Source organism: Podarcis melisellensis (assembly GCF_964234715.1).
Source record: "Podarcis melisellensis genome assembly, chromosome: 12".
In the NCBI taxonomy this organism is placed as follows: domain Eukaryota; kingdom Metazoa; phylum Chordata; class Lepidosauria; order Squamata; family Lacertidae; genus Podarcis; species Podarcis melisellensis.
The window spans coordinates 58,137,369-58,155,840 of record NC_138544.1 but is presented as its reverse complement, the minus strand read 5'-3'; the positions used below and the strand labels follow the sequence as shown (position 1 = coordinate 58,155,840).

General features: G+C 48.5%; 1 protein-coding gene across 1 annotated transcript in view; it reads right to left on the bottom strand.

Moving 5' to 3' along the window:
- Positions 1 to 16,455, bottom strand: part of PTPN23 (protein tyrosine phosphatase non-receptor type 23) — a 60,573-nt gene extending 44,118 nt beyond the window's left edge. Inside the window, exons 1-4 of the mRNA XM_081931440.1 lie at positions 16,327 to 16,455; positions 7,449 to 7,523; positions 4,906 to 5,033; positions 1,906 to 1,982 (exon numbers count right to left, since the gene is read on the bottom strand). Coding sequence (XP_081787566.1) covers positions 1,906 to 1,982; positions 4,906 to 5,033; positions 7,449 to 7,523; positions 16,327 to 16,410 — 364 coding nt within the window. The 5' untranslated portion in view covers positions 16,411 to 16,455. The remainder of the gene's footprint in view (positions 1 to 1,905; positions 1,983 to 4,905; positions 5,034 to 7,448; positions 7,524 to 16,326) is intronic.
- Between the last annotated feature and the right edge of the window lie 2,017 nt (positions 16,456 to 18,472).

Below are 18,472 nucleotides of genomic sequence, written 5' to 3'. Positions count from 1 at the left end.
ATTGCAGACGGGCCGGCGCAAAGCAGCCAATCTTCCAGGAGGCAATGCAACGCGGACCATCAGAGCAGGAGGCTCAGGCAGTAGGAAAGCACTGGTGCATCTGTGGGTTCTGAAGGTCATGGTTTTTTTAGCCTGCGCTACTCTTCACCCAGGTGAGGATTTTGTGTGAGGTGAGGAATGTCAGAATTGCACAGAAATCCAAAGCAAATCAGAAACAGTCACTGTATTAGACAGCACAATTTGGCTTCTTAGAGCAGAGCAACATTCACATCCCCAGTGGCGTAGCGTGGGGGGTGCAGGGGGGGCCGGCTGCACCGGGCGCAACATCTGGGGGTTAGGGTTAGGGGGCACAAATCCACGGGTTAGGGGGCGCAAATTACTTGCCTTGCCCCGGGTGCTGACAACCCACGCTACACCACTGCACATCCCCAAAAAACCATCCTTATACAGTATTGTAACTTGCCTTGGCAGTCAACCAGACTGTGGTCATCACCCTGATTTCAGTGCTTCCAAAGCTTAGCACAAGGTCAGAAATGAGCCCATCTTTCATTTGGGGCTGGGACAGGTGGCCGCCTGGATAAAATATTTGCTGGCAACTGGCAAGCGGTCTTGTGAGAAACACAGAAGTGCGCACCAATTCTGAGCTATGGTAAGCCACGTTCTGCAGCCGGAAGAGCTGTTCTCTGGCCAGCACAAACAGTGTAAATTAAACACAGAGCGTTCCCCTCCAGCCTCTGGAAATGCCCTTAAGATTCTCAGCTTCCACCCTACGCCGCTCACACATTTTCAACCAGTCTCTGCAGACAAAAGGACACAGCGCTGAACCACAATTCCCGTGCTAGTCACACAAAACCTAACACAGATGCTACAGCATGGGGGGGGGGGGTCAACGTGCTCCAGAGCTTCAGCGCTCCTGAGAGAAAGGTGCAGCCAAGCACCCACAAATCCACTCACCAAAGGGTAAGTACGCATTCCAAATCTCTGGCAAGGGGGGCAACCCAACACCCTCCTACTTTCGCTGCTGTTAGGAGAGCAAGTCAGAGCATCCTTTGCCTTTCTCCCAAGCCCTCTCCACGTGCCAGAGGGCTTGGGGAATGACAAGGGAAGCCAGAGGCAGTGACGAAAAGAGGCTCACTACTAGCTCCTGCCTCCAGCCTCTCTTTGAGAGTAATTTCATTAAAGCAGCCATCGCTAGCCCCGTAACAGCTGTGCTAGCTAGGGCTCATGGGTGCCGTAGTCCAAAACATCTGGAAGGCACCTTCTGGGGGGAAGGCTGAGGCAGAGAACGCAGAAGCAGCCTAGACTCATGGATGCAAAGGCAGACACGGCTGTCGCCACATCAGCCAAGAAAGACTTGCTGATTATTTGCCAGCAAAACATCCTTGGCTGCTGCTGTGAATATACTTTCCGTTGGAATGATCCTTTAGTCATTCCTGTTGGGATATTGATGTTCCGTTCCACCTTAAAAGGAACAGACGTGATTGTTGCATGTCACATGACTGTTTACTCTCCAGCACAGCTTGCTGGGAACTTCCGTTTGTGTATAGCTTTTGCTTATGCTTCCTGCTCTTGGACACGAAAGGGAGCAGACATGTTTCCTTTGTCCTGAACTATGCTGAATAAAGTCCCTGTAAATATGCTTTACATATGCCTCTGTCCACCACTTCTGTTGCGTGTTATTCACTCTGCTGGTTAAGGCGTGCTCAAGCTGTGAGTCGCTGTTTGATGCTGTTCCAAAGGACCGGAGTGCGTCCAGCTGCCGGCCAGTGGGCTGGAGCCAGCTGGGGGGCCTGAAAAATGACCCCGTTCCCTTGGACACATCCCAACAATTCCTCCCCTGAAGCCCCTTTCGCCTCCTGGAAACAGAGACGCAGTCGCAGGTCCAGCTGGCCGAACGGTCCTTACCCAGATTATACAGAATGCAGGCCTGCTCGTATTTGATGTCCTCGTGCGTCACCGTCTTGCCGGAGAAGATCTCAGTCCTGCAAACAGAGGGGGCCGTTATGGGGGGTGAGCAGAAAGTGTCCCAATGCACGGGCCTTTTTCCAGCAAAGCGCCCAGTTGGAGCACTGAATGGATGCCCAGAAGCCCAGCCCAACAAAACACCCTCCTGCTTGGGGTGTCGGCTGGAGTCGGCAGTGCTTCTGAACACCAGTTCCTGGAAGCCACAGGAGAGCAGAATGGATCTTGTGCTCGGGTACCGCATGTGAGTTTTCCACAGTTGGCCACTGTGAGGCAGTGGCGTAGCGTGGGTTGTCAGCACCCGGGGCAAGGCAAGTAATTTGCGCCCCCTAGCCCCTAACCTGCCGCCGCTGCCAGCTTCTTCTTGCTGCTGCCTGGGCGGTCTGGTGTGGTTCTCTCCCGCGCTCAGCGCTGCGCTGGGCGGCCGCTGCACTGTCCCTCCCCCAGATAGTCCCTCGCTCTCTCTCCGCATCGCACGCCTGGCACCCACCCCCTCCACAGTGGGCGGCGACCCGGCGGCTCGGATCGGATTCACACAGCCAGCACTGCAGTGAGAGAGAGTGAGTGAGCCAGGTAGGGGCAGAGAGCTGCGAGGGCAAGTGCGCCCCCCCCCAGATGTTGCGCCCGGTGCGGCCGGCCCCCCCTGCACCCCCCACACTACGCCACTGCTGTGAGGACAGCATGCAGAACTGGACGGGCCCCCGTCCATGACTCATAAAAGGGCCACATCTTCTGCGTAAACACAGCTCAGAGCTGCTGTGCTTGCCAACTACCTGGAGGAGGAATAAGAAAATATGCTGCTTCGTCTCCCACCCACCACCGATTCCCATTTCTGGTAAAAGCATCCCCACTTCCCAAATCTCTGCAGTTGATCCCTATCACTTCTCAAATCTCCTTCAAGCTCCTAGTCCAGACAGAGGCTGGTTTCCCCACTCCTGTCTTTAAGACTGCTACCTTGCCAGCTTATTCTTTTCAACAGCCTCCTCGTCTCTAGCCATTCCCCCTCCTGAAACTCCAGTTCTCCTGAAAACTCTTTCATGAATCTCAACAGGCTGATTTCCCCCAAGCCGTCTGTCGCCAAACAAGAAGGTCACAGCTTGAGAAGAACCCTGCTGGATCAGGCGATTGGCCGCTCTACGATAAGATAATCTTTATTGTCATTGTCCCATACAGAACGACGAAATTGAAAAAATCTACACCAGACATTCAAAAACCCACAAGCCTGCTATCCCAGCCTGGTTAGCCCCCTAAAAACTCTGGTACCCTATAATTAAATACAATATACTCCCACAGAGACTACCTTATAATGCGTTTAAAACCAAAATCGCACTTGGATAGAAAGTGTTTCTAAGGCAACTAGTCCTAGTCTTTATAACCCTGTACCTTCTTCCAGAAGGCAGAAGCTGAAAGAGATCATTTCCGGGGTGCGAACTATCCTGCGCTATCTCTGCAGCTTTCTTATGGCACCTGGAAGCGTAGATTTGATCCAAGGTGGGAAGAGTGCACCCAATTATTCTCTCCGCAGTCTTTACAACCCTGGACAGCATTGTTTTTCCCCTGACCGTGCAACTCCCAAACCAGACACACAGACACTAAGTTAATACGCTCTCCACAGTACAATGGTCCTTTGAGAGATTGTTTTTCCGGAGGATTCTCCGAAAATACAACCTCTGCTATGCTCTCTTTGTCAGGCCTTTGCTGTTTTCTCCCCAGGTTCGGTCATCTCTCAGCTCCATTCCCACAAATTCAAACACCGAGACCTGTTCCACACACTTCCCCTCAATAATGAGTCCAGCATCCTGTTGTCACAGTGGCCAATCAGATGCCTGTGAGGAACCGCAAGCAGGATTCGAACACAAGAGCAACTCTCCGCTTCTGCGGTTTCCAGAAACTGGAACCGAGGAGAATTACAGTGGTACCTCAGGTTACATACGCTTCAGGTTACAGATGCTGCTAACCCAGAAATAGTGCTTCAGGTTAAGAACTTTGCTTCAGGATGAGAGCAGAAATCGTGCTCCGGCGGCGCGGAGGCAGCAGGAGGCCCCATCAGCTAAAGTGGTGCTTCAGATTAAGAACAGTGTCAGGTTAAGAACAGACCTCCAGAACGAATTAAGTACTTAACCTGAGGTACCACTGTACTGCCCCTAACCATGGAGGTGGGGCATAACCAACAAGCCTTCCAGGTCCTCCATTTCTGCTATTGCTTCATTACTCTGCACCCTTCCCCGCTCCCCTTTGGGCTCCCCTTCCAAAATAGAAAGAAATATTTTTAATGTATTAAAGGGAAAAAATAAGGTTAGAATAAGTTAAGATAAATTACAGGACAGAAAACTGAGGGAGATGGAAAGGAATTGCTGAAACAGTTAATTGAAGTGGAATACAAAAAGGGAGGTGTGAGGAGGTCGTGAAAACAAGTGAATGAAAGATAAGATACTGAAATTATTGGATGTGTTTTAAATCGTGTTTGTTGTGTCTTGTTTATTTAATGTTTTAGTGTTAGTGTTACGTAGTGTTTTGTTTTTGTTTTGTATTGTTTTGTTGAATTCTTTTTCTTTCTTTTATAGTCTTTAAACTGTTAATAAATATTATTATTTTTAAAAAAAATACCCAGTGGAGAGAATGTGTTACGTTTCAGGGAGTGCCCAAGTTGCAGACAAGAGTTTCTCCAACTTGGGTCTCTGGCTGTTGTTGTGGACTACAACTCCCATCATCCCTAGCCAGCAGGACCAGTGGTCAGGAAAGATGGGAGTTGCAGTCCAACAGCAGCTGGAGACCCAGGTTTGAGAAGCACTGCGGTGGAGGGTCCCCTCCGTGGTCCATGCGCAGAGCGGGAAAAGCCCCAACCCCACTTGTTCCAGTTTTGGCGTAACCTCAAAGCCAGCTCTGCTGAGCGGCAAGGCTCAGCTCCTCGGCCATCGCCTCTCCCCGCTGCAGCTGGCTCACCAGGTAATGGGGACGGCTGCTTCATGCTCTGCCCCCATCGGGATGCGGCTCTGCAGGTAGTGCAGCTGCCCAAAGTATTTGCGCAAGATGCTGCAGCCTTCGAAGTCCCTGGGCACGTTGACGGCGTTCTGGGAGAGGAAAGGGACAGGAGTCAGGTTAATAATAATAATAATAATTTATTATTTGTACTCCGCCCATCTGGCTGGGTTTCCCCAGCCGCTCTGGGCAGCTTCCACAGAAACCAAAAATACACTAAAATACCACACATTAAAAACTTCCCTGAACAGGGCTGCCTTCAGATGTCTTTTGAATGTCAGGTAGTTGTTTATCGCTTTGACATCTGGTGGGAGGGCGTTCCACAGGGCGGGCGCCACCACCAAAAAGGCCCTCTGCCTGGTTCCCTGTAGCTTTGCTTCTCGCAATGAGGGAACCGCCAGAAGGCCCTCGGCGCTGGACCTCAGTGTCCGGGCAGAACGATGGGGGTGGAGATGCTCCTTCAGGTACACTGGGCCAAGGCCGTTTAGGGCTTTAAAGGTCAACACCAACACTGAATTGTGCTCGGAAAGGTTGAGGGCTCCGGACAGCAGGCTGTGCTGAGGTCCCAAGGCAACTGCTGATACTGACTACTATCTCTTCGGGAAACATGATCACATTTCAAAAATAAAACCCACACGCACACAGTGCAAAGCTCTGCCTGGGAAGCACAACCCTGATGAGAAAGTCCTATTGTATGAGCACCGCAGTGGCTGAAAATTCCTATGATAAATGCCTTCAAACTGAGCTCACCTCAAGGCAGCTTTGGGGGCCAGATAGCATTGCAGGAGATTGGACTAAATAACAGCAACAATAATGTAGTATTATTATATAATAAGTATATAAAATATAATAATATATTATTAACCACACCTATAATTGCTCAGTCCCAGCTCCTAGCCAACCTAGCAGTTCCAAAGCACGTCAAAGTGCAAGTAGATAAATAGGTACCACTCTGGCGGGAAGGTAAACGGCGTTTCTGTGTGCTGTTCTGGTTTGCCAGAAGTGGCTTAGTCATGCTGGCCACGTGACCCGGAAAAACAGTCTGTGGACAAACGTTGGCTCCCTCAGCCAGTAAAGCGAGATGAACGTCGCAACCCCAGAGCCGTTCGCGGCTGGACTTAACTGTCAGAGGTCCTTTACCTTTACTGTTATAACAATAGTAATTTTATTATTTGTACTGTGCCCATCTGGCTGAGTTGCCCAGCCCCTCTGGGTGGCTTCCAATGTAATAAAAACTCAACAAGCATCAAACTTTAAAAACTTCCCTGAACAGGGCTGCCTTCAGATGTCTTCTAAAAGTCATATAGTTGTTTACTTCCTTGACATCTGATGGGAGGGTGCCACTACCGAGAAGGCCCCCTGCCCGGTTCCCTGTACCCTCACTTCTCACAGCGAGGGAACCGCCAGAAGGTCCTCAGAGCTGGACCTCAGTGTCCGGGCTGAATGATGGGGGTAGAGACGCTCCTTCAGGTACACTGGGCCAAGGCCGTTTAGGGCTTTAATGGTCAGCACCAGCACTTTGAACTGTGCTTGGAAATATACTGGGAGTTCATGAGGTCCTTCTTCATGTGCCATGAAAGTTCTGGAGGAGAGCAGCATGAGAACGGGGCCTTTTCTGCGGTGGCGCCCTGCTTGTGGAATGCATTCCCCAGGGAGTTTCCCCTGGCACCATCATTACATATCTTTAGGCACTAAGGAAAAACATTTCTTTTTCTCCAGGCCTTCAGCTTTTAACTATCTGTGGCCTCTTTGAGAGGGTGGGATGTTCTAATCCTGCCTTTTAAAAACAAGACTGCCTTTCGGAGTTTTCTTTGTCCTGTGGGGGTTTTGGTTGCCTTATGAGGAACGGCTAAGGGAGCTGGGCATGTTTAGCCTGGAGAAGAGGAGGTTAAGGGGTGATATGATAGCCATGTTCAAATATATAAAAGGATGTCACATAGAGGAGGAAGGTTGTTTTCTGCTGCTCCAGAGAAGTAGACACGGAGCAATGGATCCAAACTACAAGAAAGAAGATTCCACCTAAACATTAGGAAGAACTTCCTGACAGTAAGAGCTGTTTGACAGTGGAATTTGCTGCCAAGGAGTGTGGTGGAGTCTCCTTCTTTGGAGGTCTTTAAGTAGAGGCTTGACAACCATATGTCAGGAGTGCTCTGATGGTGTATCCTGCTTGGCAGGGGGTTGGACTCGAAGGCCCTTGTGGTCTCTTCCAACTCTATGATTCTATGATTTATTGTGAGTTGTTCTGTGTTACCTTGGTAAAAAAAAAAGTAGCTAATAAATTCAATAAATAACAACTCAGAAGAAAAGTGACATGTAAGTATTTTAAAAGAAATGAAAATTTTAAAGCAAGACTGCCTCCCCAATCTGCTTCTCTCTGCCTCAGTTTCCCCTCTTACGGACTCCTGAAGGTCCTGGTGGGCAGCACTGCATCATGTGAACCAAGTAAACCCACGTCACCATCACGGAGAGGAAGAGGAGGGTTGGAGGAGAACCACGTATGTCCTCACCTGCCTCAGCTGCTCCAGCTTCTTCAACTCTTCATTGTAGTTCTCCGGATTTTCACCATAGTTCTTCAGGACAAACTAGAATATGGGGGAGGGAAGGAAATGCACCCATTTATTCATCGAACATATAATAATAAGAATAATAATAAGAATAATAAATAAAGAATATTTTATTTATATCCCGCCCTCCCCAGCCGAAGCCGGGCTCAGAGCGGCTAACAACAATAAAAGCAACACAGCACTCCAAAATCCATTCATTCTAAAATCAATTCAAAATCAAATTCATGGCAAACATTGGGCTAGAGTTCTGTGAGAATTACCAAAGGAGGGGGTCAGACTGTGCCTCAGCCAAAGGCCTGGTGGAACAGCTCTGTCTTGCAGGCCTTGTGGAAAGATGTCAAGTCCCGCAGGGCCCGAGTCTCTTGGGACAGAGCATTCCACCAGATCGAGGCCACGGCCAAAAAAGCCCTGGCTCTAGTTGAGGCCAGCCTAACCTCCCTGTGGCCTGGGACATCCAATATGTTTTTGTTTGAAGATCGTAAGGTCCTCCATGGGACATACCAGGAGAGGCGGTCCCATAGGTACAAGGGTCCTAGGCCGTATAGGGCTTTAAAGGTTAAAACCAGCACCTTAAACCTGACCCTGTACCTCACCGGGAGTCAGTGCAGCTGGGTGAATGTGATCTCTAAGCCGTTTATATAAAAATAATACCAACAACGTTCATTAAAATTTTCTAAAGCAGAACAAGATGAAAGCAAGATTAAGGAACAGAAAACAACTGCATATTAGAAACACAACGAAGCAGTGTACAAAACAAAAATCTGGCACCTGAAAATTGAAGGACATGAAATATCTGGGTAAGTTTGATAGGTGTTTCAAGCTCCCTATGGCCACCTGAGGCTGAGGGTATTGAAGCACCCAAGGGTGATGAGGGTATTCCAGAGGTGCCATCACCAAGAAGGCCCCGCCTCTCCTTTATCACCAGGTGACTCTCCTAAACCCAGGGCTGGAGTACCTCAAGATAATCAGCTGCGTTCAAGACAGGGCTACCATATGTCCGGAATTTGCCAGACATAGCAGCGACTTGGCCATTGTAAACAGCGTCCGGGTGGAAAATCGCTGAAATGTCTGGAGAAACCTGGACGTATGGTAACCCATCTCAGAAGTGTAGATTTTGGCGAATTTCCTTAAAAATAGCGCAAAACTTCCTCTCTCTTTTGGGAGATTTTGCTCAACAACTCCCCCCCCCCCAAAAAAAAGCTCAACAGCTTTTTTGTCCTGATTTTCACTGTTTGAAATATGGCAACCCTAGTTCAAGAGTCACTGGAAGGACAGATCGTGAAGCTGAGGCTCCAAGACTTTGGCCACCTCATGAGAAGACTCCCTGGAAAAGACCCTGATGCTGGGAAAGATGGAGGGCACAAGGAGAAGGGGACGCCAGAGGACGAGATGGTGGGACAGTGTTCTTGAAGCTACCAACATGAGTTTGACCAAACTGCAGGAGGCAGTGGAAGACAGGAGTGCCTGGCGTGCTCTGGTCCAGGGGGTCACGAAGAGGCGGACACGACTAAACAACTAAACAACAACAAAGTTCAAGAGTGTCTGCAGCTGACCTGCCACTACCCTCTCAATCACTTTGCTGAAAAGGCGTCTCAGTGGTTCTTGACGTACAAAGTTGTGGCCTGCCTGACCCCCAACTGGAAGAGAGTTCCACAGGATGAGACCCACAATACAGAACGTAGCATGGCTCCTGGTGGATATGAGCCAAAACGATGAGCAAGTCTTCCAGCTTTCTTTCCTCATGGGACTCCACCAGAAGAGAGACCTCGGTCCCCACTTATAACCAGCTTCCCTCCACAGAAAGCCACTGTGGTGTGGTGGTTAGAGCATCAAGCAAGTAAACTAAGGCCCAAGGGCCGGATCCGGCCCAATCGCCTTCTAAATCTTGCCCACGGAAGGTCTGGGAATCAGCGTGTTTCTACATGAGTAGAATGTGTGCTTTGATTTAAAATGCATCTCTGGGTTATTTGTGGGGCATAGGAATTTGTTCATTTCCCCCCCAAAAAAATATAGCCTGGCCCCCCCAAGGTCTGAGGGACAGTGGACTGGCCCCCTGCTGAAAAAGTTTGCTGACCCCTGGGCTAGGGACTGGGAGACTGGGGTTCAAATCGCCATGTGAAGTGCCCTAAAATACATACCTGGACTTGTTTCGATTAATGTCTGCAGGAGACTTTATGGATATTTAAGTTATAATTAGAAAAATCTTAATAACTATTCATAAAGGACACAGTTTATAAGAAGTAAATAAGGAGTCCAGATACAGGATAAAGGAAGTCTTTTTATTTGGTTGTTTGTGTTGTTGCATGTTATGTTCACTGTATGTTATGTTCACATTTAATGTATATTGGGGGTGGGGGTTGTGTTATGTTGTAAATAAAATTCCAATAAAATCAATCAATCAATCAATAAATCAAATCCCCATGTGACGCTCACTGGGCGTGCCCTTGCGCTAATCACTCATCCTCAGCCTAGTCTACCTCACAAGATTGTTGTGGGGATAAACTGAGATGGGGGGAGAAATATGTGTGCCACTTAGAGCTCCTTGCAGAAAAGGTGAGATACAAATGTAAAATGAATAAAATCCAATCTACAGCTCTTGTTCTCATAGCCATTTACTGTCCTCACAAGCTTCCCGGAGACCGTTCCCTGCTCTGTCAACACCAGATCCCAACAGGTCAGGCCAGAAAAGCCACATTCTTTGCTTCCGAGAACAGGTGTACTGCAGTCCAGAAAAAAAAGGCCTCATCATGTTGGAAAGCAAAGAGCCAACTCAGGCGTCCTGGGAAGCTGCCTGCCTTACGCAGGACCTTTGATTTGCAATGAACTTTATCCTGACCGCCACGGAGTAAAACAAATCCCTCTTACACCCTTTTCGCAGCTGGGAAAATCAAGGCCGGAAGAAAGTCACTGTGATCCACAGCCAAGGGAGATTTGCATGTGGATATAATATAAATAAGGGCATGTGGATATAATATAAATAAGGGATGCGGGGGGCGCTGTAGGTTAAACCACTGAGCCTTGGGCTTGTCGATCAGAAGGTTGGCGGTTTGAATCCCCGCGACGGGGTGAGCTCCTGTTGCTCGGTCCCTGCTCCTGCCAACCTAGCAGTTCGAAAGCACGTCCAAGTGCAAGTAGATAAATAGGTACTGCTCTGGTGGGAAGGTAAGCGGCGTTTCCATGCGCTGCTCTGGTTCGCCAGAAGCGGCTTAGCCATGCTGGCCACATGACCCAGAAGCTGTACGCCTGCTCCCTCGGCCAGTAAAGCAAGATGAGCGCCGCAACCCCAAAGTCGGCCACGACTGGACCTAATGATCAGGGGTCCCTTTACCTTGTTATAATATAAATATAAATAGAGCCCCATTATACAAGCATCCTGATCTCAACAGCGGCCAGCCAGGAGACCACTCTCCCCTCTCAAGTACAAAGCAGGTAGCCGTGTTGGTCTGCCATAGTCAAAATAAAAAAAATCCTTCCAGTAGCACCTTGGAGACCAACTAAGTTTGTTATTAAATGAGTCGCGGGTGGCGCTGTGGGTTAAACCACTGAGCCTTGGGCTTGCTGATTGGAAGGTCGTTGGTTCGAATCCCCGAGACGGGGTGAGCTCCCATTGCTCAGGCCCTGCTCCTGCCAACCTAGCAGTTCGAAAGCACGTAAAAGTGCAAGTAGATAAATAGGTACCACTCTGGCGGGAAGGTAAACGGTGTTTCCGTGCGCTGCTCTGGTTCGCCAGAAGCGGCTTAGTCATGCTGGCCACATGACCTGGAAGCTGTACGCCGGCTCCCTTGGCCAATAAAGCGAGATGAGCGCCGCAACCCCAGAGTCGCCCACGACTGGACCTAATGGTCAGGGGTCCCTCTACCTTTAAGTTTGTTATTGGTATGAGCTTTCCCATCACCCTTCTGAGTAATACGCCTCTCCACCATCTCACTATATTATAAGGGTCTGGTGACTTCTGTTTCAGTGTATCTGAAGAAGTGTACATGCACATGAAAGCTCATACCAATAACAAACTTAGTTGGTCTCTAAGGTGCTACCGGAAGGAATTTTTTTATTTTGTTTTATGTAAGTACAGTGGTACCTCGGGGAACATATGCTTCAGGTTACATACGCTTCAGGTTAGACTCCGTTAACCCAGAAATAGTACCTCGGGTTAAGAACTTTGCTTCAGGATGAGAACACAAATCATGCTCCGGCGGTGTGGCAGCAGCAGGAAGCCCCATTAGCTAAAGTGGTGCTTCAGGTTAAGAACAGTTTCAGGTTAAGAACGGACCTCCAGAACGAATTAAGTTCTTAACCCGAGGTACCACTGTACAAAGCATTTTCCTGGCTCAGAGACTTTGCACCCTGTGTGATCTCTGCCTCCTGTGTGCATGTATGCACACACAGTCATTTTCCACAGTGAGAAACAGAAACCTCAGGACCAGCCATCAGCAGACTATGACTCAGCCCCTTCCCTTCTGAGCAGAAGCGACAACACAGGCAGATTCAGGCCCATCAGAGATGCCCGGGGAATTTTACTGCTTGAAGCTGTTTTTCAATTATCGCTTTTATTACAGTTCAACTTCTGGGGACGCTGCGTTAGGAGCTTTCCAAGGGTAGGAAAGCAGAATAAACACATGAGAAACGAATACCGTATTTTTCGCTCTATAAGATGCACCAGACCACAAGACGCACCTAGTTTTTGGAGGAGGAAAACAAGAAAAAAAAAATTCTGAATCTCAGAAGCCAGAACAGCAAGAGGGATCGCTGTGCAGTGAAAGCAGCAATCCCTCTTGCTGTTCTGGCTTCTGGGATAGCTGCGCAGCCTGCATTCGCTCCATAAGACGCACACACATTTCCCCTTACTTTTTAGGAGGGAAAAAGTGAGCCTTATAGAGCAAAAAATATGGCAGATTACCAAGAACGCTCCTGATGTAATACAGTGAAGGTAACGTAACTTTTGGGTTGTGAACGTGGCAAACCTGGAAATGTATACTTATGGGTTTTGTCGCGCTTGCTTGCGCCGCGATAGGTGTGGGTCCGTCCCACCCATAGCATGGATATAAGAATAGAAACCAAGCAGCTACAAAAGGCATTGCAGTTGGAGATGCGCAAAAGTGGGAAATCCTACTGAATAGACTCTGACTGACAGCCGATAAGAAGAACAGGAAGGAATTAATTGGGTATTTTGCTTGCACTTCCTTCTTCCATAGGATCCCCAACATTTCCGAATTCCTGGTGCCATTTTTACATTACAGGAAGCTGACTGTTATTTGAATGGCTTTGGAGGGCACCACATAAATCTCTGAACTGCTTCAGATTTTCCCAAAGAATCTTGGGGTTACTATCAGACTGCAGCCCATATTCCAAAAAGAAGGGCGATGTTCAGTTCATAGCATTTATATGCCACTTGACTGTAGAAAACCTCAAAGTGGTCCTTGATGCCAATATCCTTAATAATGGCAAGCAGAAAGTGCTCTCTCTCTCTCCCACTTGTATGACTTTTGCCTGGCTATGTCACCCTCCATTTTATTTTACTATATTGATGGCCTGCAATCCTATTTGCTCAACAGTTGGTTGACTAGCAGTCAAGCCTATTATTATTATTATTTTATTAGATTTGTATACCGCCCTATAACCTCCGGTTATTACAAATACACCATACACGGCTCATTTTTGATCTTGAAGTCAGCACTACATCAACGTCCCAAGGCTTGAGACATTTTGAAGAACGCTTGCCAAGAGTCACTCTGTCAGAACCTAAGGCACCCATTGTGGGTTTCTTTTTAAAATTCTCTTCTCCACACACAAGGTGCTGCTTCCTTGGCACAAGAGCAGGCACCCCCAAACTCGGCCCTCCAGATGTTTTTGGGACTACAATTCCCATCATCCCTGACCACTGGCCCTGTTAGCTAGGGATCATGGGAGTTGTAGTCCCAAAACATCTGGAGGGCCGAGTTTGGGGGTGCCTGCACAAGAGAGTTCATCCATTTAATGAACTTCTGTTCCTATGACTACAACTCCCATCAGCTCCAGCAGGCATAACTGTAGTCTCAAAAATCTGGAAGGCAGTAGGTCAGGGGAGGTTGGCCCAAGGGCTACCTGCATCAGGCCACTGCCAACTTGAAGAGGCTACAAGGGGCACAAGATTATTAATTGGATGTGGCAAGGAAAGTGTATGTAACAGACCAACTGAATATAATTTGGATTTAGGCAGATATGGAGACAAAGAGAATGGCAGGCGTGAAGTGTGCTAAGTCATTCATTGGGGGCAGAAGAGCAGCCCAATTAAAGAGACTGAGTCAGGAGTACAGAAGATGCGCCTGGAGATTGTTTGTCGAGACTAAAAGCCCTAAATACACCCACATTTTCACGTCATCACCCGTCATGCCTCGCAAACTTCCCTCCTATCCTGACGAGCCTTCCCCTTTGATGTATTTTTAATTTTTGTTGGAGGCTGCCCAGAGTGGCTGGGGAAACCCAGCCAGATGGGCAGGGTACAAATAATGAATTATTATTATTATTATTATTATTATTATTATTATTATTATTCCCCTCTCACCAAACTGCACTTCAAGGCCTGCTGCCAATTCCTTGACCCTGATTTCTCAAGAACGCTCTTCACTGATCAACCATCACCTCAAGGGACCACACTCAGTTCCTTCATTTAGGTCAGAAACCCCTTAGCCAAGCGAATCTCAGGTTTTGAGATTGCACTCGTCAACTTACTGCTCCCCAAACCATCGCCAACCGCCTGCTCCATAACAGCACGCAGAGGTCCCCACATGCAAGCAATAAACGGACAACAATAACAATAAGCCCCACCTTCATATGCACAGGGCTGCACATCAAGAAAATACCATATTTTTGGCCCACTTTTTCCCTCCTAAAAAGTAAGGGGAAATGTGTGTGCGTCTTATGGAGCAAATGCAGGCTGCGCAGCTATCCCAGAAGCCAGAACAGCAAGAGGGATCACTGCTTTCACTGCGCAGCGATCCCTCTTGCTGTTCTGGCTTCTGGGATTCAGGAATATTTTTTGTTCTTGTTTTCCTTCTTATGCGTCTTATGGCCTGGTGCGTCTTATAGAGCGAAAAATACGGTGCTAAGCCACCTCCCCAGAACCATACCTTAGCACTTGAGGGGTATGTTTTTTAAGACCCACCAAATAACTGGGAGTTGTTCTGAACCTTCCCCCCACTTTTGCTGATGTGTTGCTAACCCGCGCTGGGACCTTCAGCTTGAAGGCTTCTCAAAGGGTGTGGCAGGGGAGGAAGATCCAAGGGCAATCCAGGAAACTGTTAAAACATTGCACTGTAGTACAGTATAATATATAATCATATTTTGAGAATGATAATAGAACATATAATTATACTCTGGGAAAGATTTGTGCTGCTTGTGCATTGCTCTATGCTTCCTGGATGTCCCAGGATCATGTTCTAAAGTAGTTGTGTTCTATGTTATAAATCAAGCACCGCTCAGAGTCCCCCGTCCCGTCCCCCCCTTTTCCAATGTGTTCCTTATCTATCTCTCTCTCTCTATATATATATGTATGTGTATATATATATATATATATATATATATATATATATATATATATATATATATAAATTAAAAAATCAGCAAGCAAAATTGTTGGTTCGAAAGTGTGGCCCCAGAGCCTGCCCCTACCTCATACCCCTTAGGCCTTTGCCTCTTCCCCACCACGCCCCCACTAAGCTAATAGTAATAATAATAATAATAATAATAATAATAATAATAATAATAATGCTGTCTGCCCCTAACCCTTAGGCCTCTGCCCCTCCCCTACTGGGATAATAATAATAATAGTAATAATGATACTGTCTGCCCCTCCCCCTTAGGCCTCTGCCCCTCCCCTTACCCATTAGGCTAATAGTAACAATAATAGTACATAATAACAATGCTGTCTACCCCTACCCCCAACCCCTTAGGCCTCTGTCCCTCCCCCACTGGAATAGTAATGCTGTCTGCCCCTCCCCCTTATGCCTCTGTCCCTCTCCCACTGGAATAATAATAATACTAGTGCTGTCTGGCCCCCCCTAGTCCTCTGCCCCTCCCCTCCCCCATTGGGATAATAATAATAATAATATGCAGTCTACCCCTACCCCCAACCCCTTAGGCCTCTGCCCCTTCCCCACTGGGATAATAATAGTAATGCTGTCTACCCCCCCCCCCCGCTGGGAGAATAATAATAATAATATTGTCTGCCCCTCCCCCTTACGCCTCTGCCCCTCCCCTTGCCCACTAGGTAATAGTAATAATAATAATAATAATAATGATGCCTGCCCCTAGGCCTCTGCCCTTCCCCCAGTGGGATAATAATAATAATAATAACAATAACAATAATGCTGTCTGCCTCTCCCCCTCCCCCTTATGCCTCTGTCCCTCTCCCACTGGAATAATAATAATAATAGTGCTGTCTGCCCCCCCTTAGGCCTCTGCCCCTCCCCTTACCCACTAGGCTAATACAGTAGTAACAATAATAGTAATAACAATGCTGTCTGCCCCTCCCACCTGCCCCTTATGCCTCTGTCCCTCTCCCACTGGAATAATAATAATAATAATAATAATAATAATACTAGTGCTGTCTGCCCCCCCTAGCCCTCTGCCCCTCCCCTCCCCCATTGGGATAATAATAACAATAATAATATTAATAATAATAATAATAATGCTGCCTGCCCCTCCCCCCAACCCCTTAGGCCTCTGCCCCTCCCCCACTGGGATGATAATAATAATAATAATAATAATAATAATAATAATAATAATAATAATAATACTGTACTAGTGCCCCCTGCCCCTCCCCCCCCCGCGCGCCTCCTCCCACCTTCTTGACGGCCTGCTGGAAGCCGAAGTCTCCCGCCTCCTTGAGGTCCAGCCAGATCATGGGCATGCGGGGCACGGCCTCCATCCCGCCGGCCTCGCCTCGCGGCCCCCACGCGGCGCAGCCCAAGCCCAGCCCGACAAGCAGGAGCAGGAGAAGAAGGAAGAGGACGCGGCTGAGGGGGCTCCTCCGGCCCGGCCCGACTTCCGGCGCCCCGCCCACTCCCCGCCGGAAGCCGCGGCGCCTGACGGGAAGCGGAGTTCCCGCTCCCGGGGACGCCGCCAAGAGGGCGCGAAAGGCGCTCGGGGGACTACAACTCCCAGAAGCCCCGGCTGCCGGCCGCTCTCGCTCGGGGCTGATGGGAGTTGTAGTTCGGCGAGCACTGAAGGGAGCGCAGGTGTTGAGGGAGCGCATGTGGATGTGCGCAGCATTCCTGCATTGCAGCCCGGGCGGTGTTATCCAACCTTGGGCCTCCAGCTGTTTTTGGACTACAACTCCCATCATCCCTAGGTAGCAAGACCAGTGGTCAGGGATGATGGGAATTGTAGTTCAAAAACAGCGCGAGGCCCAAGGTTGGGAAACACTGGACTAAATGACCCTCAGGGGTGCCTTTCTGTGATTAGAGACCCTATTTTCCTTTTTTTTTACCCCCATGGTAATCTTTATTAGTTTTCTAAGTACAGTGGTACCTCAGGTTACAGACGCTTCAGGTTACAGACTCCGCTAACCCAGAAATAGTGCTTCAGGTTAAGAACTTTGCTTCAGGATAAGAACAGAAATAGTGTTCCGGCAGCACGGCAGCAGCAGGAGGCCCCATTAGCTAAAGTGGTGCTTCAGGTTAAGAACAGTTTCAGGTTAAGAATGGACGTCCAGAACTTAACCCAAGGTACCACTGTATTTTAGATACAATACCTCTGTTGTTAAAACCTAAAATAGCTTCTGAAGGTGTTCATTCTCTTAACTGCATGTTCTTTTATTGCCGTGCAGTACATGATATTAAAATAATTCTCTTGGGATAAGTATTGGGTGGTGCAACAGTTGGGGGTCAGCAAACTTTTTCAGCAGGGGGCTGGTCCACTCTCCCTCAGACCTTGTGGGGGGCCAGACTATATTTTGAAAAGAAAGAAAGAAAGAAAGAATTCCTATGCCCCACAAATAAGCCAGAGATGCATTTTAAATAAGAGCACACATTCTACTCATGTGAAAACACCAGGCAGGCCCCACAAATAACCCAGAGATGCATTTTAAATAAAAGGACACATTCTTGTTGTTTAGTCGTTTAGTGGTGTCCGCCTCTTCGTGACCCCCTGGACCAGAGCACGCCAGGCACTCCTGTCTTCCACTGCCTCCCGCAGTTTGGTCAAACTCATGCTGGTCGCTTCGAGAACACTGTCCCACCATCTCGTCCTCTGTCGTCCCCTTCTCCTTGTGCCCTCCATCTTTCCCAACATCAGGGTCTTTTCCAGGGAGTCTTCTCTTCTAATAAGGTGGCCAAAGTCTTGGAGCCTCAGCTTCAGGATCTGTCCTTCCAGTGAGCACTCAGGGCTGATTTCCTTCAGAATGGAGAGGTTGAATCTTCTTGCAGTCCATGGGACTCTCCAGAGTCTCCTCCAGCACCAGAATTCAAAAGCATCCATTCTTTGGCGATCAGCCTTCTTTATGGTCCAGCTCTCACTTCCAGACATCACTACTGGGAAAACCAGAGCTTTAACTATGCGGACTTTTGTTGGCAAGGTGATGTCTCTGATTTTTAAGGTGCTGCTCATGTAAAAACCAGGGATGCGGGTGGCGCTGTGGGTAAATCCTCAGTGCCTAGGGCTTGCCGATCGCATGGTTGGGGGTTCAAATCCCCGCGGCAGGGTGAGCTCCCGTCTGCGGTCCCAGCTCCTGCCCACCTAGCAGTTCGAAAGCACCCCTAAAAGTGCAAGTAGATAAATAGGTACCGCTTTATAGTGGGAAGGTAAACGGCATTTCCGTGCGCTGCGCTGGTGCAGGCTCGCCAGAGCAGCTTCGTCACACTGGCCACATGACCCGGAAGTGTCTCCGGACATCACTGGCCCCCGGCCTTTTAAGTGAGATGAGCACACAACCCTAGAGTCGGACACGACTGGCCTTCGGGCAGGGGTACCTTTACCTTTACCATTTAAAA